The sequence below is a fragment of the Anomaloglossus baeobatrachus genome, chromosome 6 (genome assembly GCF_048569485.1).
Source record: "Anomaloglossus baeobatrachus isolate aAnoBae1 chromosome 6, aAnoBae1.hap1, whole genome shotgun sequence".
NCBI lineage: Eukaryota > Metazoa > Chordata > Amphibia > Anura > Aromobatidae > Anomaloglossus > Anomaloglossus baeobatrachus.
In genome coordinates, this window is record NC_134358.1 from 38,127,163 (window position 1) to 38,153,037 (window position 25,875).

At 49.4% G+C, this 25,875-nt stretch overlaps 1 protein-coding gene across 5 annotated transcripts in view; it reads left to right on the forward strand.

Annotated features, from left to right (window-relative positions):
* CYRIB (CYFIP related Rac1 interactor B) overlaps nt 1-25,875 on the forward strand; it is a 176,512-nt gene that overhangs the window by 144,967 nt on the left and 5,670 nt on the right. For all 5 annotated transcript variants that reach the window (XM_075352866.1, XM_075352863.1, XM_075352868.1 and 2 more), the window contains 7 exons: nt 2,937-3,058; nt 15,382-15,487; nt 16,932-17,068; nt 21,546-21,623; nt 22,134-22,250; nt 23,830-23,909; nt 25,495-25,621. In XM_075352866.1, coding sequence (XP_075208981.1) covers nt 2,937-3,058; nt 15,382-15,487; nt 16,932-17,068; nt 21,546-21,623; nt 22,134-22,250; nt 23,830-23,909; nt 25,495-25,621 — 767 coding nt within the window. The remainder of the gene's footprint in view (nt 1-2,936; nt 3,059-15,381; nt 15,488-16,931; nt 17,069-21,545; nt 21,624-22,133; nt 22,251-23,829; nt 23,910-25,494; nt 25,622-25,875) is intronic.

Below are 25,875 nucleotides of genomic sequence, written 5' to 3' on the forward strand. Positions count from 1 at the left end.
TGCAGGGGTCACCGGGACCGAGCATTGAGAATTGCATTGTGTATATGCTCATAGCCTGCTCTACTGAGTAGCTCCATCATGTGTCCATCCCATCGCTCACCACGGCTCATACATGGAGAATGTCTGCCCAGTTATGACAGTATTACCCCAGAGGCATGAAATTAGTGAAAGTGTCATTAGTGGAGCTGCAGAGTCATTTAGGATTAGAAAATTTAAAATAAAAATTAGAGGTACTGATTGTCCACTGGGGGCAGTAATGGGTAGATAGTACTAAACATGGCCTGTGTAAGGACGCCCTCAATTATAGGATTGAATTATAGGTGTCACAGCCATAGGGACTGCTAGAGGATACAATATTACAGCATAGCCTGTGTATGGGACTGTCCTAGAGACCCCAGAGGATACAATATTACAGTATAGCCTGTGTATGGGACTGTCCTAGGGACCCCAGAGGATAGTCTGGTCAGAAACTCATGAGTAGATGGTATTAGAATATGGACTGTCATGGGGACCTTAAAGGACTTGATAAGTCTGGTTAGGAATTCACAAGTCATGTAAGCCAATCCCCCTTGTTCGTGTAAGCAACCCCCCCCCCTTGTTCATGTAAGCCACTTCCTCTTGTTCATGTAAGCCACTCCCCCTTGTTCGTGTAAGCCATCCCCCCTTGCTCGTGTAAGCCATCCCCCCTTGCTCGTGTAAGCCATCCCCCCTTGCTCGTGTAAGCCATCCCCCCTTGCTCGTGTAAGCCATCCCCCCTTTCTCGTGTAAGCCATCCCCCCTTTCTCGTGTAAGCCATCCCCCCTTTCTCGTGTAAGCCATCCCCCCTTTCTCGTGTAAGCCATCCCCCCTTGCTCGTGTAAGCCATCCCCCCCTTGCTCGTGTAAGCCATCCCCCCCTTGCTCGTGTAAGCCATCCCCCCTTGCTCGTGTAAGCCATCCCCCCTTGCTCGTGTAAGCCATCCCCCCTTGCTCGTGTAAGCCATCCCCCCTTGCTCGTGTAAGCCATCCCCCCTTGCTCGTGTAAGCCATCCCCCCTTGCTCGTGTAAGCCATCCCCCCTTGCTCGTGTAAGCCTCTCCCCTTGCTCGTGTAAGCCTCCCCCCTTGCTCGTGTAAGCCATCCCCCCTTGCTCGTGTAAGCCATCCCCCCTTGCTCGTGTAAGCCATCCCCCCTTGCTCGTGTAAGCCATCCCCCCTTGCTCGTGTAAGCCATCCCCCCTTGCTCGTGTAAGCCATCCCCCCTTGCTCGTGTAAGCCCACCCCCCTTGCTCGTGTAAGCCACCCCCCTTGCTCGTGTAAGCCACCCCCCTTGCTCGTGTAAGCCACCCCCCTTGCTCGTGTAAGCCACCCCCCTTGCTCGTGTAAGCCACCCCCCTTGCTCGTGTAAGCCACCCCCCTTGCTCGTGTAAGCCACCCCCCTTGCTCGTGTAAGCCACCCCCCTTGCTCGTGTAAGCCACCCCCTTGCTCGTGTAAGCCACCCCCTTGCTCGTGTAAGCCACCCCCTTGCTCGTGTAAGCCACCCCCTTGCTCGTGTAAGCCATCCCCCCTTGCTCGTGTAAGCCATCCCCCCTTGCTCGTGTAAGCCACCCCCCCTTGCTCGTGTAAGCCACCCCCCCTTGCTCGTGTAAGCCACCCCCCCTTGCTCGTGTAAGCCACCCCCCCTTGCTCGTGTAAGCCACCCCCCCCCCTTGCTCGTGTAAGCCACCCCCCATTGTTTGTGTAAGCCACTCATTGCTGGTATAAGCCACCCCCCCTTGTTGGTGTAAGCCACCCCCCCTTGTTGGTGTAAGCCACCCCCCCTTGTTGGTGTAAGCCACCCCCCCTTGTTGGTGTAAGCCACCCCCCCTTGTTGGTGTAAGCCACCCCCCCTTGTTGGTGTAAGCCACCCCCCCTTGTTGGTGTAAGCCACCCCCCTTGTTGGTGTAAGCCACCCCCCCTTGTTGGTGTAAGCCACCCCCCTTGTTGGTGTAAGCCACCCCCCTTGTTGGTGTAAGCCACCCCCCCCTTGTTGGTGTAAGCCACCCCCCCTTGTTGGTGTAAGCCACCCCCCCTTGTTGGTGTAAGCCACCCCCCCTTGTTGGTGTAAGCCACCCCCCCTTGTTGGTGTAAGCCACCCCCCCTTGTTGGTGTAAGCCACCCCCCCTTGTTGGTGTAAGCCACCCCCCCTTGTTGGTGTAAGCCACCCCCCCTTGTTGGTGTAAGCCACCCCCCCTTGTTGGTGTAAGCCACCCCCCCTTGTTGGTGTAAGCCACCCCCCCTTGTTGGTGTAAGCCACCCCCCCATTGTTGATGTAAGCCACCCCCCATTGTTGGTGTAAGCCACCCCCCCATTGTTGGTGTAAGCCACCCCCCCATTGTTTGTGTAAGCCACCCCCCTTGCTCGTGTAAGCCACCCCCCTTGCTCGTGTAAGCCACCCCCCATTGTTTGTGTAAGCCACTCCTCATTGTTGGTGTAAGCCACCCCCCCTTGCTCGTGTAAGCCACCCCCCCATTGTTTGTGTAAGCCACTCCTCATTGTTGGTGTAAGCCACCCCTCATCGTTCGGTCACATTAGAATGCAGTCCCTGTAAGGACTTCCAGGTGCAGGATTTTAGCTTATTTTCGCCCATCAGTCAGTTGGGGTAGAGGATCTTAGATCAGGCGCTCACTTTAAAATTGATACAGACAGCTAAAACTAAAGAGTTGTCCACCTTGAATCCGGACCCATCTCCATTATGGCCACCTCTTGTTCCCGGAGAGTCAGGATGCCAGTTGATGACTTTCCTTAAGGACATGGCTGGTCCAATGTGGACAATTCCTTTAAGTAGTCCTAGTGTGCTGAAGTCCCGGGGTTCCAGTGTAATTAGCGCCACAGTTGCTTGCTTCTCCCTTCTCTCCTCGCTGCCTCTTGCGGTCGCTGATCTCGGTGGTAACAGTGGTTATGGTTTCCTGCCGTCTAGATGCTCAACCTACAGAAGCCGAGAAAGATATCTATAATCAGGTGAATGTAGTGTTAAAGGACGCGGAGGGAATCCTGGATGATCTGCAGTCGTACCGAGGCGCCGGGCTGGAGATCCGAGAGGTAACGTCTCCTCCGCTCTGTAACATCGGCTGTGATTCACACATTTACTGTTAATTTTAAAGGAGTTGTCCGACATTAGCTTACCAAAAAATGTTGAGTTTATCTCTGCTGTATTGTCATATAAATCACCCCTACATTGTTATTTTTTGTTTTCTATCTTTTGTTCCTCTTGAATTATTCCTTTATTCTCTGCAGCTCTTTGTTTACATTCAGATCCAGCAAACTGACCACTTCCTGTGCTAAACCTCCCAGTCACAGCTGGCACCGCCCGACCTCAGTGTCCAGCCCCGCCCCCTGCCCGCCCCGCCCCCTGCCCACTCTCACTGTCCAGCCCCGCCCCCCTGCCCGCCCCGCCCTCTGCCCGCCCCCTGCACACACATTCCCTGTCGGTATTCTGCCCAGCACCTGACCTGTTATCACTCTAGCAATGGAAATAACAGCCCCACATCAGGCTCTACACCCCATACCACATCGGGCTCCGCGCCCCACATCACATCAGGCTCTGCAACCCTCCCCCCACCCACACACACAAACACACACACGGCGCTCTGTACCGACCCCCCCCCCCCTCACCATCGTTCTGTACCGACCCCTACCCCCATAGGGAACCCATGTGGGCTACATTCACATGACCGTTCCATTTTTGCGGTCTGCAAAAAACTGTCCATTTTTTTCACGGATGCATCCGTGTGTCATCCGTGTGCCTTCCGTTTTTTTTGCGGACAGCAAAAAACGGAAGCAGCAAGAAAGATAAATAGATAGAGGCAGAGATAGAGGGATGAATGAATGAATGGAGGGATAGATAGATGAATAGATAGATGAGAAAGACATATATAATGTCCTACCCCCCTGCATATTCTAAGCTGGCACCCTTTTGTGACTTTCATGTGGCACTAAAGGGTGCTTAGCCTTGTATTTAGCCAAAAAAATAATTAAAAAAAAAAACAAACAAAAAAATGACATGGGGTCCCCCCTATCTTTTGTAGCCAGCTAGGGTAAAGCAGACGGCTGCAGCCTGCAGACCACAGCTGGCAGCTTCACCTTGGCTGATAATCCAAAACAGAGGGCACCCCACGCTATTTTAAATTAAATAATTTAAAACAAAAAATATGGAGTCCTCCCCAAATTGGATCACCAGTCGAGGTAAAGCAGACAGCTGGGGTCTGGTAATCTCAGACTAGGGAGGTCCACTGTTATTGGACACTCCCCAGCCTAAAAATAGGCCGCAGCGTCCCCAGATGTGGCGCATCCATTAGATGTGCCAATCCTGGCGCTTTTCCCCAACTCATCCCATTGCCCTGGTGCGGTGGCAAACTGGGTAATATATGGGGTTGATGCCAGATATGTAATGTCACCTGGCATCAAGCCCTGGGGTTAGTGATGTCACGCATCTATCAGATACCTGACATCACCAACCCAGTCAGTAATAAAAAAAAAATAGACGACAAAAAAAGTTTTATTTGAAAAAACACTCCCCACATTCCCTCTTTCACCAATTTATTGAAAAGAACAATCAAATCCGGGTCCGGCGTAATCCAATAAGGGGGACACATGACTATCCATACCATAGACAATGTCCCCCCAGTCACTGAAGAATAGAATGTTCCCCATTGGCTGGGAGAGCAATGCAGTGACCTGAGCTAACATCAATAGGTCAGCACAGGTCACTGCAGGGGATGACGAGCGCTGCTGTCAGGAGGTTAGATGAGATCATTACCTGCGGTGATGATCTCCTCTTCACTCCTGTCAGCGATGTCACTGCCTTCTATGCCCACCGCGTTCTCAGCAGTATCGCCCGTGACGTCACCGCTAGTGACGTGAGAACGCAGCGGGCATAGGCGGCAGTGACAGGAGTGAAGAGGAGATTGTCACCGCAGGTAATGATGTCATCTAACCTCCTGGCAGCAGTGGTCGTCAGCCCCGCGGCAGCCAGCACTGCAGTGTGAGAATCTGCATGCGGGCAGACACACACTGCAATGAAGGCAGCCGCGGGGCTGGAGCGGGACACAGACTGCACGAGCACTCCTGCTATCCTGAGCAGGGGGCCCGGTGCTGGCGGTGACACCGTGGGCGGGGAGAGTACGGGGTGCGGGGGAATGTGTGGGAGGGTGCAGGGAAGGTGGGGCGGGGTTCATTGCACTGTATCTCCCGGCAGGGCGGCAACAAGCTGTTCCAGATTTGCATGTCAACATGGTCCTGCCCATGTTGACATGAAATGACCGGAAGCAGCAAAATCGCGTCAGGAGCGGTCACATGACCCCTCTGAGCCGGGGGAGAGGGGCTGACAGCAGCGCAGGTAAGTGCTCACTATCTACTTACCTGCCCCAATGTAGCCCAATAGGGAAATAATAAAAAAAGTCAAAAGAAGCCGGACAACCCCTTTAAGTTTAATTTATTTTCCCAGGGGGCCACATGAGACCCCGACTGTTGTACAGACCAGTTATAATTCTGCTTATTGTTATTTTATATTTGCATCACTGAATATTGAGCAGAATTTAGTATATTGAGCAGCAGCTACTGCTAATACCTGTTACATTAGAGAGTATCATAGATCCTTACTTGTAGCAACAAATCAAAATACTATTTACTGCTATTTATAAAGTTTATAAATCGTACGGCTCCTGGTATTTAGGCTTAAGTAGATCCGTTACCTATAGATGTGCCTTTCCCAACAGCTCCCCCCACACAGTATGATGTCCTTATAGCCCTCCTCACACAGTATGATGTCCTTATAGCCCTCCTCACACACAGTATGGTGTCCTTATAGCCTTCCTCACACAGTATGATGTCCTTATAGCCCTCCTCACACAGTATGATGTCCTTATAGCCCTCCTCACACAGTATGATGTCCTTATAGCCCTCCTCACACAGTATGATGTCCTTATAGCCCTCCTCACACAGTATGGTGTCCTTATAGCCTTCCTCACACAGTATGATGTCCTTATAGCCCTCCTCACACACAGTATGATGTCCTTATAGCCCTCCTCACACAGTATGATGTCCTTATAGCCCTCCTCACACAGTATGATGTCCTTATAGCCCTCCTCACACAGTATGATGTCCTTATAGCCCTCCTCACACAGTATGATGTCCTTATAGCCCTCCTCACACAGTATGATGTCCTTATAGCCCTCCTCACACAGTATGATGTCCTTATAGCCCTCCTCACACACAGTATGGTGTCCTTATAGCCTTCCTCACACAGTATGATGTCCTTATAGCCCTCCTCACACAGTATGATGTCCTTATAGCCCTCCTCACACAGTATGGTGTCCTTATAGCCTTCCTCACACAGTATGATGTCCTTATAGCCCTCCTCACACACAGTATGATGTCCTTATAGCCCTCCTCACACAGTATGATGTCCTTATAGCCCTCCTCACACAGTATGATGTCCTTATAGCCCTCCTCACACAGTATGATGTCCTTATAGCCCTCCTCACACACAGTATGATGTCCTTATAGCCCTCCTCACACAGTATGATGTCCTTATAGCCCTCCTCACACAGTATGATGTCCTTATAGCCCTCCTCACACAGTATGATGTCCTTATAGCCCTCCTCACACAGTATGGTGTCCTTATAGCCTTCCTCACACAGTATGATGTCCTTATAGCCCTCCTCACACACAGTATGATGTCCTTATAGCCCTCCTCACACAGTATGATGTCCTTATAGCCCTCCTCACACAGTATGGTGTCCTTATAGCCTTCCTCACACAGTATGATGTCCTTATAGCCCTCCTCACACACAGTATGATGTCCTTATAGCCCTCCTCACACACAGTATGGTGTCCTTATAGCCCTCCTCACACAGTATGATGTCCTTATAGCCCTCCTCACACAGTATGATGTCCTTATAGCCCTCCTCACACAGTATGATGTCCTTATAGCCCTCCTCACACAGTATGATGTCCTTATAGCCCTCCTCACACAGTATGATGTCCTTATAGCCCTCCTCACACAGTATGATGTCCTTATAGCCCTCCTCACACACAGTATGGTGTCCTTATAGCCCTCCTCACACAGTATGATGTCCTTATAGCCCTCCTCACACAGTATGATGTCCTTATAGCCCTTCCTCACACAGTATGATGTCCTTATAGCCCTCCTCACACAGTATGATGTCCTTATAGCCCTCCTCACACAGTATGATGTCCTTATAGCCCTCCTCACACAGTATGATGCCCTTATAGCCCTCCTCACACAGTATGATGTCCTTATAGCCCTCCTCACACAGTATGATGTCCTTATAGCCCTCCTCACACAGTATGATGTCCTTATAGCCCTCCTCACACACAGTATGATGTCCTTATAGCCCTCCTCACACAGTATGGTGTCCTTATAGCCTTCCTCACACAGTATGATGTCCTTTTAGCCCTCCTCACACAGTATGATGTCCTTATAGCCCTCCTCACACACAGTATGATGCCCTTATAGCCCTCCTCACACAGTATGATGTCCTTATAGCCCTCCTCACACAGTATGATGTCCTTATAGCCCTCCTCACACAGTATGATGTCCTTATAGCCCTCCTCACACAGTATGATGTCCTTATAGCCCTCCTCACACAGTATGATGTCCTTATAGCCCTCCTCACACACAGTATGATGTCCTTATAGCCCTCCTCACACAGTATGATGCCCTTATAGCCCTCCTCACACAGTATGATGCCCTTATAGCCCTCCTCACACACAGTATGATGTCCTTATAGCCCTCTCACACAGTATGATGCCCTTATAGCCCTCCTCACACAGTATGATGTCCTTATAGCCCTCCTCACACAGTATGATGTCCTTATAGCCCTCCTCACACAGTATGATGTCGTTATAGCCCTCCTCACACACAGTATGATGTCCTTATAGCCCTCCTCACACAGTATGATGTCCTTATAGCCCTCCTCACACAGTATGATGTCCTTATAGCCCTCCTCACACAGTATGATGTCCTTATAGCCCTCCTCACACAGTATGATGTCCTTATAGCCCTCCTCACACAGTATGATGCCCTTATAGCCCCCCTCACACAGTATGATGTCCTTATAGCCCTCCTCACACAGTATGATGTCCTTATAGCCCTCCTCACACAGTATGATGTCCTTATAGCGCTCCTCACACAGTATGATGTCCTTATAGCCCTCCTCACACAGTATGATGTCCTTATAGCCCTCCTCACACAGTATGATGTCCTTATAGCCCTCCCCCCACACAGTATGATGTCCTTATAGCCCTCCTTACACAGTATGATGTCCTTATAGCCCTCCTCACACAGTATGATGTCCTTATAGCCCTCCTCACACAGTATGATGTCCTTATAGCCCTCCTCACACAGTATGATGTCCTTATAGCCCTCCTCACACACAGTATGATGTCCTTATAGCCCTCCTCACACAGTATGATGCCCTTATAGCCCTCCTCACACAGTATGATGTCCTTATAGCCCTCCTCACACAGTATGATGTCCTTATAGCCCTCCTCACACACCGTATGATGTCCTTATAGCCCTCCTCACACACCCTATGATGTCCTTATAGCCCTCCTCACACAGTATGATGCCCTTATAGCCCTCCTCACACAGTATGATGTCCTTATAGCCCTCCCCCCACACAGTATGATGTCCTTATAGCCCTCCTCACACAGTATGATGTCCTTATAGCCCTCCTCACACAGTATGATGTCCTTATAGCCCTCCTCACACAGTATGATGTCCTTATAGCCCTCCTCACACAGTATGATGTCCTTATAGCCCTCCTCACACACAATATGATGTCCTTATAGCCCTCTCACACAGTATGATGTCCTTATAGCCCTCCTCACACAGTATGATGTCCTTATAGCCCTCCTCACACAGTATGATGTCCTTATAGCCCTCCTCACACAGTATGATGTCGTTATAGCCCTCCTCACACACAGTATGATGTCGTTATAGCCCTCCTCACACACAGTATGATGTCCTTATAGCCCTCCTCACACAGTATGATGTCCTTATAGCCCTCCTCACACAGTATGATGTCCTTATAGCCCTCCTCACACAGTATGATGTCCTTATAGCCCTCCTCACACAGTATGATGCCCTTATAGCCCCCCTCACACAGTATGATGTCCTTATAGCCCTCCCCCCACACAGTATGATGTCCTTATAGCCCTCCTCACACAGTATGATGTCCTTATAGCCCTCCTCACACAGTATGATGTCCTTATAGCCCTCCTCACACAGTATGATGCCCTTATAGCCCTCCTCACACACAGTATGATGTCCTTATAGCCCTCCTCACACAGTATGATGTCCTTATAGCCCTCCTCACACAGTATGATGTCCTTATAGCCCTCCTCACACAGTATGATGTCGTTATAGCCCTCCTCACACACAGTATGATGTCCTTATAGCCCTCCTCACACAGTATGATGTCCTTATAGCCCTCCTCACACAGTATGATGTCCTTATAGCCCTCCTCACACAGTATGATGTCCTTATAGCCCTCCTCACACAGTATGATGCCCTTATAGCCCCCCTCACACAGTATGATGTCCTTATAGCCCTCCTCACACAGTATGATGTCCTTATAGCCCTCCTCACACAGTATGATGTCCTTATAGCGCTCCTCACACAGTATGATGTCCTTATAGCCCTCCTCACACAGTATGATGTCCTTATAGCCCTCCTCACACAGTATGATGTCCTTATAGCCCTCCCCCCACACAGTATGATGTCCTTATAGCCCTCCTTACACAGTATGATGTCCTTATAGCCCTCCTCACACAGTATGATGTCCTTATAGCCCTCCTCACACAGTATGATGTCCTTATAGCCCTCCTCACACAGTATGATGTCCTTATAGCCCTCCTCACACAGTATGATGTCCTTATAGCCCTCCTCACACACAGTATGATGTCCTTATAGCCCTCCTCACACAGTATGATGCCCTTATAGCCCTCCTCACACAGTATGATGTCCTTATAGCCCTCCTCACACAGTATGATGTCCTTATAGCCCTCCTCACACACCGTATGATGTCCTTATAGCCCTCCTCACACACCCTATGATGTCCTTATAGCCCTCCTCACACAGTATGATGCCCTTATAGCCCTCCTCACACAGTATGATGTCCTTATAGCCCTCCCCCCACACAGTATGATGTCCTTATAGCCCTCCTCACACAGTATGATGTCCTTATAGCCCTCCTCACACAGTATGATGTCCTTATAGCCCTCCTCACACAGTATGATGTCCTTATAGCCCTCGTATGATGTCCTTATAGCCCTCCTCACACAGTATGATGCCCTTTTAGCCCTCCTCACACAGTATGATGCCCTTATAGCCCTCCTCACACAGTATGATGTCCTTATAGCCCTCCTCACACACAGTATGATGTCCTTATAGCCCTCCTCACACAGTATGGTGTCCTTATAGCCTTCCTCACACAGTATGATGTCCTTATAGCCCTCCTCACACACAGTATGATGTCCTTATAGCCCTCCTCACACAGTATGATGTCCTTATAGCCCTCCTCACACAGTATGGTGTCCTTATAGCCTTCCTCACACAGTATGATGTCCTTATAGCCCTCCTCACACACAGTATGATGTCCTTATAGCCCTCCTCACACACAGTATGGTGTCCTTATAGCCCTCCTCACACAGTATGATGTCCTTATAGCCCTCCTCACACAGTATGATGTCCTTATAGCCCTCCTCACACAGTATGATGTCCTTATAGCCCTCCTCACACAGTATGATGTCCTTATAGCCCTCCTCACACAGTATGATGTCCTTATAGCCCTCCTCACACAGTATGATGTCCTTATAGCCCTCCTCACACACAGTATGGTGTCCTTATAGCCCTCCTCACACAGTATGATGTCCTTATAGCCCTCCTCACACAGTATGATGTCCTTATAGCCTTCCTCACACAGTATGATGTCCTTATAGCCCTCCTCACACAGTATGATGTCCTTATAGCCCTCCTCACACAGTATGATGTCCTTATAGCCCTCCTCACACAGTATGATGCCCTTATAGCCCTCCTCACACAGTATGATGTCCTTATAGCCCTCCTCACACAGTATGATGTCCTTATAGCCCTCCTCACACAGTATGATGTCCTTATAGCCCTCCTCACACACAGTATGATGTCCTTATAGCCCTCCTCACACAGTATGGTGTCCTTATAGCCTTCCTCACACAGTATGATGTCCTTTTAGCCCTCCTCACACAGTATGATGTCCTTATAGCCCTCCTCACACACAGTATGATGCCCTTATAGCCCTCCTCACACAGTATGATGTCCTTATAGCCCTCCTCACACAGTATGATGTCCTTATAGCCCTCCTCACACAGTATGATGTCCTTATAGCCCTCCTCACACAGTATGATGTCCTTATAGCCCTCCTCACACAGTATGATGTCCTTATAGCCCTCCTCACACACAGTATGATGTCCTTATAGCCCTCCTCACACAGTATGATGCCCTTATAGCCCTCCTCACACAGTATGATGCCCTTATAGCCCTCCTCACACACAGTATGATGTCCTTATAGCCCTCTCACACAGTATGATGCCCTTATAGCCCTCCTCACACAGTATGATGTCCTTATAGCCCTCCTCACACAGTATGATGTCCTTATAGCCCTCCTCACACAGTATGATGTCGTTATAGCCCTCCTCACACACAGTATGATGTCCTTATAGCCCTCCTCACACAGTATGATGTCCTTATAGCCCTCCTCACACAGTATGATGTCCTTATAGCCCTCCTCACACAGTATGATGTCCTTATAGCCCTCCTCACACAGTATGATGCCCTTATAGCCCCCCTCACACAGTATGATGTCCTTATAGCCCTCCTCACACAGTATGATGTCCTTATAGCCCTCCTCACACAGTATGATGTCCTTATAGCGCTCCTCACACAGTATGATGTCCTTATAGCCCTCCTCACACAGTATGATGTCCTTATAGCCCTCCTCACACAGTATGATGTCCTTATAGCCCTCCCCCCACACAGTATGATGTCCTTATAGCCCTCCTTACACAGTATGATGTCCTTATAGCCCTCCTCACACAGTATGATGTCCTTATAGCCCTCCTCACACAGTATGATGTCCTTATAGCCCTCCTCACACAGTATGATGTCCTTATAGCCCTCCTCACACACAGTATGATGTCCTTATAGCCCTCCTCACACAGTATGATGCCCTTATAGCCCTCCTCACACAGTATGATGTCCTTATAGCCCTCCTCACACAGTATGATGTCCTTATAGCCCTCCTCACACACCGTATGATGTCCTTATAGCCCTCCTCACACACCCTATGATGTCCTTATAGCCCTCCTCACACAGTATGATGCCCTTATAGCCCTCCTCACACAGTATGATGTCCTTATAGCCCTCCCCCCACACAGTATGATGTCCTTATAGCCCTCCTCACACAGTATGATGTCCTTATAGCCCTCCTCACACAGTATGATGTCCTTATAGCCCTCCTCACACAGTATGATGTCCTTATAGCCCTCCTCACACAGTATGATGTCCTTATAGCCCTCCTCACACACAATATGATGTCCTTATAGCCCTCTCACACAGTATGATGTCCTTATAGCCCTCCTCACACAGTATGATGTCCTTATAGCCCTCCTCACACAGTATGATGTCCTTATAGCCCTCCTCACACAGTATGATGTCGTTATAGCCCTCCTCACACACAGTATGATGTCGTTATAGCCCTCCTCACACACAGTATGATGTCCTTATAGCCCTCCTCACACAGTATGATGTCCTTATAGCCCTCCTCACACAGTATGATGTCCTTATAGCCCTCCTCACACAGTATGATGTCCTTATAGCCCTCCTCACACAGTATGATGCCCTTATAGCCCCCCTCACACAGTATGATGTCCTTATAGCCCTCCCCCCACACAGTATGATGTCCTTATAGCCCTCCTCACACAGTATGATGTCCTTATAGCCCTCCTCACACAGTATGATGTCCTTATAGCCCTCCTCACACAGTATGATGCCCTTATAGCCCTCCTCACACACAGTATGATGTCCTTATAGCCCTCCTCACACAGTATGATGTCCTTATAGCCCTCCTCACACAGTATGATGTCCTTATAGCCCTCCTCACACAGTATGATGTCGTTATAGCCCTCCTCACACACAGTATGATGTCCTTATAGCCCTCCTCACACAGTATGATGTCCTTATAGCCCTCCTCACACAGTATGATGTCCTTATAGCCCTCCTCACACAGTATGATGTCCTTATAGCCCTCCTCACACAGTATGATGCCCTTATAGCCCCCCTCACACAGTATGATGTCCTTATAGCCCTCCTCACACAGTATGATGTCCTTATAGCCCTCCTCACACAGTATGATGTCCTTATAGCGCTCCTCACACAGTATGATGTCCTTATAGCCCTCCTCACACAGTATGATGTCCTTATAGCCCTCCTCACACAGTATGATGTCCTTATAGCCCTCCCCCCACACAGTATGATGTCCTTATAGCCCTCCTTACACAGTATGATGTCCTTATAGCCCTCCTCACACAGTATGATGTCCTTATAGCCCTCCTCACACAGTATGATGTCCTTATAGCCCTCCTCACACAGTATGATGTCCTTATAGCCCTCCTCACACAGTATGATGTCCTTATAGCCCTCCTCACACACAGTATGATGTCCTTATAGCCCTCCTCACACAGTATGATGCCCTTATAGCCCTCCTCACACAGTATGATGTCCTTATAGCCCTCCTCACACAGTATGATGTCCTTATAGCCCTCCTCACACACCGTATGATGTCCTTATAGCCCTCCTCACACACCCTATGATGTCCTTATAGCCCTCCTCACACAGTATGATGCCCTTATAGCCCTCCTCACACAGTATGATGTCCTTATAGCCCTCCCCCCACACAGTATGATGTCCTTATAGCCCTCCTCACACAGTATGATGTCCTTATAGCCCTCCTCACACAGTATGATGTCCTTATAGCCCTCCTCACACAGTATGATGTCCTTATAGCCCTCGTATGATGTCCTTATAGCCCTCCTCACACAGTATGATGCCCTTTTAGCCCTCCTCACACAGTATGATGCCCTTATAGCCCTCCTCACACAGTATGATGTCCTTATAGCCCTCCTCACACACAGTATGATGTCCTTATAGCCCTCCTCACACAGTATGATGCCCTTATAGCCCTCCTCACACAGTATGATGTCCTTATAGCCCTCCTCACACAGTATGATGTCCTTATAGCCCTCCTCACACAGTATGATGTCCTTATAGCCCTCCTCACACAGTATGATGTCCTTATAGCCCTCCTCACACAGTATGATGTCCTTATAGCCCTCCTCACACAGTATGATGTCCTTATAGCCCTCCTCACACAGTATGATGTCCTTATAGCCCTCCTCACACAGTATGATGTCCTTATAGCCTCCTCACACAGTATGATGTCCTTATAGCCCTCCTCACACAGTATGATGCCCCCACAGCGTCCTACACACACAGTAGGATGCCCCCACAGCGTCCCTCACACACAGTATGATGCCCCCACAGCGTCCCTCACACACAGTATGATGCCCCCACAGCGTCCCTCACACACAGTATGATGCCCCCACAGCGTCCCTCACACACAGTATGATGCCCCCACAGCGTCCCTCACACACAGTAGGATGCCCCCACAGCATCCCTCACACACAGTATGATGCCCCCACAGCGTCCCACACACACAGTAGGATGCCCCCACAGCGTCCTACACACACAGTAGGATGCCCCCAGAGCGTCCCTCACACACAGTAGGATGCCCCCACAGCGTCCCTCACACACAGTAGGATGCCCCCACAGCGTCCCTCACACACAGTAGGATGCCCCCACAGCGTCCCTCACACACAGTATGATGCCCCCACAGCATCCCTCAAACACAGTATGATGCCCCCACAGCGTCCCTCACACACAGTATGATGCCCCCACAGCGTCCCTCACACACAGTAGGATGCCCCCACAGCGTCCCTCACACACAGTAGGATGCCCCCACAGCATCCCTCACACACAGTAGGATGCCCCCACAGTCCCCCGACACACAGTACAATGACCTCAGATTCCTACACACAATATGATACCCCAACAGCCCCTCACACAGGTAAGATGTGCATATAGCCCCCTCACACAGTATTATGGCCACATAGTTTCCTACGACCAGTTCAGACAGACGTGTCCTTGACTGTAGTGGCAGGCGCTTTTTGTGTCCGTCATGTACTAAGCTTGGCTAGATCCTGACGTGCGGTGTTCATTGCATTTATGCTTTCTTGTTCTGCAGGCAATACAGCATGCTACTGATGAAAAACTACAGGAGAAAGCCTGGGGAGCCGTGGTACCTCTAGTCGGCAAACTAAAAAAGTTTTATGAATTTTCTCAGAGGTTAGGTAAGTGTTTGCTGCTCAGCTCCCAGTCTTAAAGGGTTAATCCCATCTCCAAAATCCTATCCCAATATGTAGCAGGCGTAATAATATTAGCAAATCCCTCCAATTAGAAATGTAGTATAGCTCTCCTGATATAGCCACGTCACTTACCTCATGTGCAGGGCATTCCAGCTTAGGTATCCATGTATGTACACAGTGACTGCACCAGCAGAATAGTGAGTGCAGCTCTGGAGTATAATACAGGGGGTAACTCAGGATCAGTACAGGATCAGTAATGTAATGTATGTACACAGTGTCTGCACCAGCAGAATAGTGAGTGCAGCTCTGGAGTATAATACAGGGGGTAACTCAGGATCAGTACAGGATCAGTAATGTATGTACACAGTGACTCAACCAGCAGAATAGTGAGTGCAGCTCTGGAGGATAATACAGGATGTAACACAGGATCAGTACAGGATCAGAAATGTAATGTATATACACAGTGACTGTACCAGCAGAATAGTGAGCGCAGCTCTGGAGTATAATACAGGAGGTAACTCAGGATCAGTAATGTAATGTATGTGCACAGTGACTGCAGCAGCAGAATAGTGAGTGCAGCTCTGGAGTATAATATATGAGGTATACCACTCAGGATCAGTAATGTAATGTATGTACACAGTGACTGCACCAGCAGAATAGTGAGTGCAGCTCTGGAGGATAGTACAGGATGTAACTCAGGATCAGTACAGGATCAGTAATGTAATGTATGTACACAGTGACTGCACCAGCAGAATAGTGAGTGCAGCTCTGGAGTATAATATATGAGGTATACCACTCAGGATCAGTAATGTAATGTATGTACACAGTGACTGCACCAGCAGAATAGTGAGTGCAGCTCTGGAGGATAATACAGGATGTAACTCAGGATCAGTAATGGCAGCCAGAGCCATGTTAAAGGACTATTCTCAAGATTGGAAGTTTTCCGCTCTGTGAAATAAGGATTTTTCCCAATCTCTTGGATTCTGATTGTTGGGATCTTCCCCGTCCTGAGATCCTGGGTTATGGAGAGCCTTGTGTGATTGGAGCAGTGGTCGGTCATGCGCAGGGCTGCTCCATCCATTTTAATAGGAGTACTGAAGGCCAGCGGAGCGATGCTCTCGGCTATCTACAGCCATCCCATTTAGAAAAGATTCAGTGCGTATTCACACAGGCTCCTCGTATCCCCGGTTCTCGGGAGCGGTGGGGGGCACGCAGCCGTCGGACCCTCTGCAGTTAGGATGTTATTCCTTAACCCATAGATGGGTAAAATAACGTTTACACTAGAGAATACTCCTGTAAGATCTTTGGCTATGCTCACACATTTGCTTTGTTCCTTCTGCGAGTGTCCGTGCTCTCATGTTTCCTTTCTTACCATCTTATGCTGCGGTATATGTAATGTCTAACGTTTTTTTTTTGGTTGTGTATTTAGAGGCGGCGTTACGTGGGCTCCTGGGGGCCCTCACCAGCACTCCCTACTCCCCAACACAGCACCTGGAGCGAGAGCAGGCTCTTGCCAAACAGTTTGCCGAAATCCTTCACTTCACTCTCCGCTTCGATGAGCTTAAGGTACAATGTCTGATACTTAATATTAAAGGTGGTCATCGGGTGAGAGGCTCTCCACAATCTGCCACCGATGCCTGAGCATTGGGTGAGGGGCTCTCCACAATCTGCCACCGATGCCTGAGCATTGGGTGAGGGGCTCTCCACAATCTGCCACCGATCCCTGAGCATCAGGTGAGGGGCTCTCCACAATCGGCCACCGATCCCTGAGCATCAGGTGAGGGGCTCTCCGCAATCAGCCACCGATCCCTGAGCATCGGGTGAGAGGCTCTCCACAATCGGCTACCGATCCCTGAGCATCGGGTAAGGGGCTCTCCACAATCGAACACCGATCCCTGAGCATCGGGTGATAGGCTCTCCACAATAGGCCACCGATCCCTGAGCATCGGGTGAGGGGCTCTCCGCAATCGGCCACCGATCCCTGAGCATCGGGTGAGGGGCTCTCCACAATCTGCCACCGATCCTGAGCATCGGGTGAGGGGCTCTCCGCAATCAGCCACCGATCCCTGAGCATCGGGTGAGGGGCTCTCCATAATCGGCCACCGATCCCTGAGCATCGGGTGAGGGGCTCTCCGCAATCGGCCACCGATCCCTGAGCATCGGGTGAGGGGCTCTCCGCAATCAGCCACCAATCCCTGAGCATTGGGTGAGGGGCTCTCCACAATCTGCCACCAATCCCTGAGCATTGGGTGAGGGGCTCTCCGCAATCAGCCACCAATCCCTGAGCATTAGGTGAGGGGCTCTCCACAATCTGCCACCAATCCCTGAGCATTGGGTGACGGGCTCTCCGCAATCAGCCACCAATCCCTGAGCATCGGGTTAGGGGCTCCACAATCAGCCGCCGATCCCTGAGCATCGGGTGAGAGGCTCTCCACAATCAGCCGCCGATCCCTGAGCATCGGGTGAGGGGCTCTCCACAATCAGCCACCGATCCCTGAGCATCGGGTGAGGGGCTCTCCGCAATCGGCGACCGATCCCTGAGCATTGGCTGAGGGGCTCTCCATAATCGGCCACCGATCCCTGAGCATCGGGTGAGGGGCTCTCCACAATCGGCCACCGATCCCTGAGCATCGGGTGAAAGGCTCTCCGCAATCAGCCACCGATCCCTGAGCATCGGGTGAGGGGCTCTCCGCAATCGGCCACCGATCCCTGAGCATCGGGTGAGAGGCTCTCCGCAATCTGCCACCGATCCCTGAGCATCGGGTGAGAGGCTCTCCGCAATCGGCCACCGATCCCTGAGCATCGGGTGAGAGGCTCTCCGCAATCGGCCACCGATCCCTGAGCATCGGGTGAGAGGCTCTCCGCAATCGGCCACCGATCCCTGAGCATCGGGTGAGGGGCTCTCCACAATCGGCCACCGATCCCTGAGCATCGGGTGAGAGGCTCTCCGCAATCGGCCACCGATCCCTGAGCATCGGGTGAGGGGCTCTCCACAATCGGCCACCGATCCCTGAGCATCGGGTGAGAGGCTCTCCGCAATCTGCCACCGATCCCTGAGCATCGGGTGAGGGGCTCTCCGCAATCGGCCACCGATCCCTGAGCATCGGGTGAGAGGCTCTCCGCAATCGGCCACCGATCCCTGAGCATCGGGTGAGGGGCTCTCCGCAATCATCCCAGATTATCATTAATGCACCTATCGCCTCCCGCAGGCCACACTTTACATGTCTGCAGTGCTATGCTACAACTGTGCAAATAGTCACAATTTAAAAATCGTTTTGTGTTTGCAGCTCCCATGTAACTCCATGATGCTTGACTATGAACGAGACCTGTGTAGTCAGATCCCCTCCACCTCTCCCATAATTATTGCTAATATACTGAGCATAAGTAAGCAAAAGATGAGGGACATGACACCAGGGATTTGATGAAGAATAAACTGTTTGTAAATGGGAATCTGTCAGCAGGTTTTTGCTATGTAATCTGAGAGCATTGTGATGTAGGGGGAAAGACCCTGATTCCAAAGATGTCACTTATTGCAGTTTTGGTTAAAAACTTCTCTTTGCTGCAGATCTGCCAGTTCTCTGACTGCTGAGCTCTGTATACCCCCCCCCCCCCAACCACTGATTGGCAGCTCTGTGTAAACCCCCTCAAACCATTGATTGACAGCTCTGTATAACCCTGCCCACACCACTGATTGGCAGCTCTGTATAACCCTGCCCACAGCACTGATTGGCAGATCTGTATAACCCTGCCCACACCACTGATTGGCAGCTCTGTATAACCCTGCCCACACCACTGATTGGCAGCTCTCTGTATATAACCCCACTCACACCACTGATTGGCAGATCTGTATAACCCTGCCCACACCACTGATTGGCAGCTCTGTATAACCCTGCCCACACCACTGATTGGCAGCTCTCTGTATATAACCCCACTCACACCACTGATTGGCAGATCTGTATAACCCTGCCCACACCACTGATTGGCAGCTCGCTGTATATAACCCCACCCACACCACTGATTGGCAGCTCTGTATAACCCTGCCCACACCACTGATTGGCAGCTCTGTTAACCCTGCCCACACCACTAATTGGCAGCTCTCTCTATATATATATATAACCCCACCGACACCACTGATTGGCAGCTTTCTGTGTATAACCTCGCCCACACCAGTAATTGGCAGCTTTCTGTGTATAACCCTGCCCACACAACTGATTGGCAGCTCTCTGTATAATCCCGCTCAACAACTGATTGGCAGTATTCTGTGTATAACCCTGCCCAGACCACTGATTGGCAGCTCTGTGTATAACCCCGGTGTTCTACACAGAAAGCTGCCAATTAGTGATGGGGGATGGGGCTGGACTACCTGCCAGCAGTCCAAGTAGTCCTCTAGTGATAATCTCCTGATGACAAAATATTAAGTATATAAATACTACACTTAGCAGCCCAGTAAGTGACTCATCTCTGGAATCCGGGTCTCTGCCCATATGTCAGGCTGGTAAAAAATAGAAATATATGTGGATAGACACGTTCTTTAACCCCTTCAGCCCCCGGGCACTTTCCGTTTTTGCGTTTTTGTTTTTTGCTCCCCTTCTTCCGAGAGGCGTAACTTTTTTATTTTTCCATCAATCTTGCCATATGAGGGCTTGTTTTTTGCGGGACGAGTTGTACTTTTAAATGAAACCATAAGTTTAGTGTACTGGAAAACGGCAAAAAAATTCCAAGTGCGGAAAAATTGCAAAAAAAGTGTGATCGTACAATAGTTTTTGGGATATTTTATTCACTGTGTCACCCTATATGGTAAAACTGAGATATCTATGTGATGCCTGAGGTCAGTGCGAGTTTGTAGACACCAAACATGTATAGGTTTACTTGTATCTAAGGGGTTAAAAAAAATTCACAAGCTTGTCCAAAAAACGTGGCGCATGTTTTGCGCCATTTTCCAAAATCCGTAGCGTTTTCATTTTTGAGGATCTGAGGCTCAGTGATGGCTTATTTTTTTGCGTCTCGACCTGACGTTTTTAACGGTACCATTTTTGCGCAGATGCTACGTTTTGATCGCCTGTTATTGCATTTTGCGCAAAATTTGCGGCGACCAAAAAACGTAATTTTGGCGTTTGGAATTTTTTTGCCACTACGCCGTTTACTGATCAGATTAATTGATTTTATATTTTGATCGGGCATTTCTGAACGTGGCGATACCAAATATGTGTGTATTTTGTATTTTTTTTTAACCCTTTAATTTTCAATGCGGTGAAAGGGGGGTGATTTGAACTTTTAGTTTTTTTTTATTTTTTTTAATTTTTTAAAACTTTTTTTTTTATTTATTTTACTAGTCCCCCTAGGGGGCTATAGCGATCAGCAGTCCGATCGCTCTGCACTATCTGCAGATCTCAGCTACACAGCTGAGAACTGCAGATTTGCTGCTTCACTTTAAATGCCGGCTGTATTCCGGCATTGAGAGGAAGTGAGTCATGTTAGCTACAGGCGTCATCACATGACCCTGTGCAACCATGGAAACCACCGAAAGTCACGCGATCATGTCACGTGACTTCCGGCGGGGGCGGGGTAAGTGACTGTCATGGCGCCACCCATATACATATCGCTGCCAGATTTTGGCAGCGAAATGTAAGGGGTTAATGGCCGCGGGTGGATTCCACCCGCGGCTAGCAGGCACACATGTCAGCTGTTGATAACAGCTGATATGTGCGCGGATCGCGGCCGCCTGCCGGCGGCAGGGGGCGGGGCTTACCGGCACACGATCCATGACGTACCCAGTACGTCATGGGTCGTTAAGGGGTTAACATTGAAAAGTCAAAATTAAAAATGTCTTTAAAAGAAAAAAAAAATGTCAAAAATGTCAGTAAAATAAGTTTTGCCGCCATTTTTGTTTACAGAATTTTTACGAATTCCCAGTAATTGTTCTCTCTGGATTGTATGAGTTGTTATAGGATCATTTTGTATGTATTTTATTTATTTGTGTATTATCTGTATTTTCATTTATTATGCTGATTTAGTGACTTACATCATTTTTGTTCCTTTCCAGATGACAAATCCCGCTATCCAGAATGACTTCAGCTATTATAGGCGAACTCTGAGCCGCATGCGGATTAATAATGTCCCGGTAAGGACTGAGCTGGTTTCCCTTCTAGTAGCTGCGGCCGGTGCTTATACACTGTATTATCAGAGTCCGTTCTTTTTACTTGCTCTGACCGTACTATGACTTCATCAGATCCTTTGTCAAGCCTTGAGAATAGTTCTGCTGAACCGAAATGTTACCACTGGGGTAATATAGACCACACTTTTTTGCATTTATTTTTGAGTGCTGCCCCAACGCGCGTTTCGCCCTCTTCATCAGGGGTGGAGAATAAGCTTTACATATTCAATAAAAATTGAATTCATTTTTTCAGAGATATTTTGGATTAATTTTTTTACTCATTTAATTGGGATTTTCAGTTCTTAATCGTTATTCATTAGGGGACCACATGTCTCCAGTAATAAAGCCCACATTATTCAGGGCTCGATATTGAATCCTGGATGTGAAGGGGTGCGCTCCTCGCCTCATGGTCTGTTTCGGAGTAATGTAATGAATACGGGGTGATGTACATGATGATTAATCCCCTTCTAATTATAGGCAGAGGGAGAAAACGAAGTAAATAATGAACTGGCCAATAGGATGTCGCTATTCTATGCCGAGGCCACGCCCATGCTGAAAACGTTAAGTGACGCCACAACTAAGTTTGTATCGGAGGTAAGAAAGGGGCGAGGGCGTTCGCTGGTTTCCATACAGTTTATAGAAGGATGATGTAAACTTTGTCATCTTGATAGTTTCCTGTGCAAAGTGCAGCAGCTTATGACAAACTCTTCTCAACTGCTGCGCTCTGCATAGGCAGCAACCGAGATTGCAAAGCTCTCTCACAGATCCCTACTTGTAGATCTCGCTTGTAATTTTGTGAAAGGAGAGGCAGACACTTGCTGTGGGGTGCTGGTACTGTCACAGGAGAGACCGAGACCTGCTGGGGGTGCTGGTACTGTCACAGGAGAGACCGAGACCTGCTGGGGGTGCTGATACTGTCACAGGAGAGACCGAGACCTGCTGGGGGTGCTGATACTGTCACAGGAGAGACTGAGACCTGCTGGGGGTGCTGATACTGTCACAGGAGAGGGAGAGACCTGCTGGGGTGCTGGTACTGTCACAGAAGAGACCGAGACCTGCTGGGGGTGCTGGTACTGTCACAGGAGAGACCGAGACCTGCTGGGGGTGCTGGTACTGTCACAGGAGAGACCGAGACCTGCTGGGGGTGCTGGTACTGTCACAGGAGAGACCGAGACCTGCTGGGGGTGCTGGTACTGTCACAAATTTAAAAATGTGCCCCCTATCAAAAAAAAAGAAAAAGCAGTGATCTTTTGTTACTACTTTAAGGACTCCATTCATGAAGGTGTTTACGCTACAATTATGGTGTAAAACACCTTCAAATGACTCAATATTTTTGCTCAGCACACTTTTTCGCAATCATTTTGCTCCAAATCTTGACTGGAGGGAGTAACATTTCTGGTGGAGGCATACCCCAGTTTTGAAAAGCCCTAGGGTTAGGTTTAGGGTTAAGGGTTGGGTTAGGACTAGGGCCAGGTCTGGTGTTGAGGGTAGGGATAGGACTGGGATTGAGGGACGGGTTAGGACCTGGGGCTAAGGGACGGGATAGGACCTGGGGCTAAGGGAATGGGGTTGAGGGTAGGGTTAGGACTGGGGCTAAGGAACTGGGGCTAAGGGTAGGCTTAGGACTGGGGTTGAGAGTAGGGCTAGGACTGGGGCTAAGGGACTGGGGCTAAGGGACTGGGGCTAAGGGACTGGGGCTAAGGGACTGGGGCTAAGGGACTGGGGCTAAGGGACTGGGGCTAAGGGACTGGGGCTAAGGGACTGGGGCTAAGGGACTGGGGCTGAGGGTAGGCTTTAGGACTGGGGCTGAGGGTAGGCTTTAGGACTGGGGTTGAGGGTGGGCTTTAGGACTGGGGTTGAGGGTGGGCTTTAGGACTGGGGTTGAGGGTGGGCTTTAGGACTGGGGTTGAGGGTGGGCTTAGGACTGGGGTTGAGGGTGGGCTTAGGACTGGGGTTGAGGATGGGCTTAGGACTGGGGTTGAGGGTGGGCTTAGGACTGGGGTTGAGGATGGGCTTAGGACTGGGGGTTGAGGGTAGGGTTTGGACTGGGGGTTGAGGGTAGGGTTTGTACTGGGGTTGAGGGTAGGGTTTGGACTGGGGTTGAGGGTAGGGTTAGGGATAGGATTTTTTGTTACTTCTATTAAACTTTATGATTATCCTTTTTCCCCCATAGAACAAGAACCTACCTATAGAAAATACCACTGATTGTCTAAGCACCATGGCCAGTGTGTGTCGGGTAATGCTGGAAACTCCGTAAGTTCATAGATTTTTTGTAATATTTACATTTTTATGCCTTTACACTGAAGTAGGAAAATTTCAAAATTTTCATTAAACTTCCAATATTTTCACAAATAAATAGAAAAAAAATATATTGTTTTAAATTTGTAACTAACATGAAGTAGAACATTTCACGAAAAAACAGTCTTGGAATCACCGGGATCTGGTGAAGTGTTCCAGAGTTATGACCACATAAAGTGACTCTGGTCAGAATTGGAAAAAAATGTTAAAAAAAAAAATGGCCGGGTCATGAAGGTGAAAACAGTGTCGTGTTGAAGGGGTTAAAAATGTTTCACTTTGACTTAATTTATTACTATTTTTATAGTTTTAGTAGAGTTTAAATTCCAGAGTTTATAATATTGTAGTTTGGTCCTCAGAGGAGCTCAGAAAAAGACAGAGTTACAAACTCTCTTCAGGCTATTTTGAAAGAGCTCACCGATGGATTCTCAGTTAGCTCATTCCATAGCCAGCAACAAACAGTGCAACACAGGCTATAGAAGCAGGCAAACCCTGCAACATTCTAAATGTAACTCAATTGCAAAAATTATTTTTAGCCTCAAATAGACATTTAAATAAAAAAAAAAAATGTTCCTAAAGATAGACAACCGCTTTAAAGTTAATAATAACATAATATGTGTGAGTCCCCCCATAGTGGTGAGTCCCCCCATAGTGGTGAGTCCCCCCATAGTGGTGAGTCCCCCCAGTGGTCAGTGCTGAAAAATTAGGTTTTCTTATTGGAGAGACAAGAATAAAATAATGAGTATTTCATATATATATTTTTTTTTTAATCCACTGTACAGTACCAGAGATATGGGCCTTTTTATTAAGTATTTAGAATTTATACAAGGGGGCGTGGTTCACTGGGTTATTATGCAGAGAAGCCTGGGGACATGCCCCTCTAGAATCTCGTGGGACGAGCCCTCTCTAGAATCCCTTGGGACGAGCCCCTCTAGAATCCCTTGGGACGAGCCCTCTCTAGAATCCCTTGGGACGAGCCCCTCTAGAATCCCTTGGGACGAGCCCCTCTAGAATCCCTTGGGACGAGCCCCTCTAGAATCCCTTGGGACGAGCCCCTCTAGAATCCCTTGGGACGAGCCCCTCTAGAATCCCTTGGGACGAGGCCCCTCTAGAATCCCTTGGGACGAGGCCCCTCTAGAATCCCTTGGGACGAGGCCCCCTCTAGAATCCCGCGGGACGAGCCCCCTCTAGAATCCCGCGGGACGAGCCCCCTCTAGAATCCCGCGGGACGAGCCCCCTCTAGAATCCCGCGGGACGAGCCCCCTCTAGAATCCCGCGGGACGAGCCCCCTCTAGAATCCCGCGGGACGAGCCCCCTCTAGAATCCCGTGGGACGAGCCCCCTCTAGAATCCCGTGGGACGAGCCCCCTCTATAATCCCGCGGGACGAGCCCCCTCTAGAATCCCGCGGGACGAGCCCCCTCTAGAAAAATAAAACTCTAACAACGACAAATTCCCGAGATTCACCTGATTGAGAGATGGAAATGGATAAATATATTTATTGTGAATGTTTGTGAAATATGTCATGTGTCTTTGTGATTGCAGAGAATACAGGAGCCGGTTTACAAATGAGGAGACGGTGTCCTTTTGTCTGAGAGTGATGGTGGGAGTCATCATCCTGTACGACCACGTGCATCCCGTGGGAGCCTTCGCCAAAATGTCAAAGATTGATGTATGTTTGTTCTCTTTGAATATTAAAGAGGCGCGCGGCTTCTGCAGCATCAGGAGGTGCATTAGCACCACAATCCTGCGCCGTGTCCATTAGCACAGCACACAGTCAGCAGGAAAGTTCTCAAAGACGACGCGCCGGTGTCAGGAGACCGCAGCAAAAGTGACAGGCTGCAGTGCAGGGTCACCTCCACCAAGACCACCGCGCAGCAGGACGCAGGAAACGCTGATCTGAACGTGAAGGGTTGATGAAGAAAA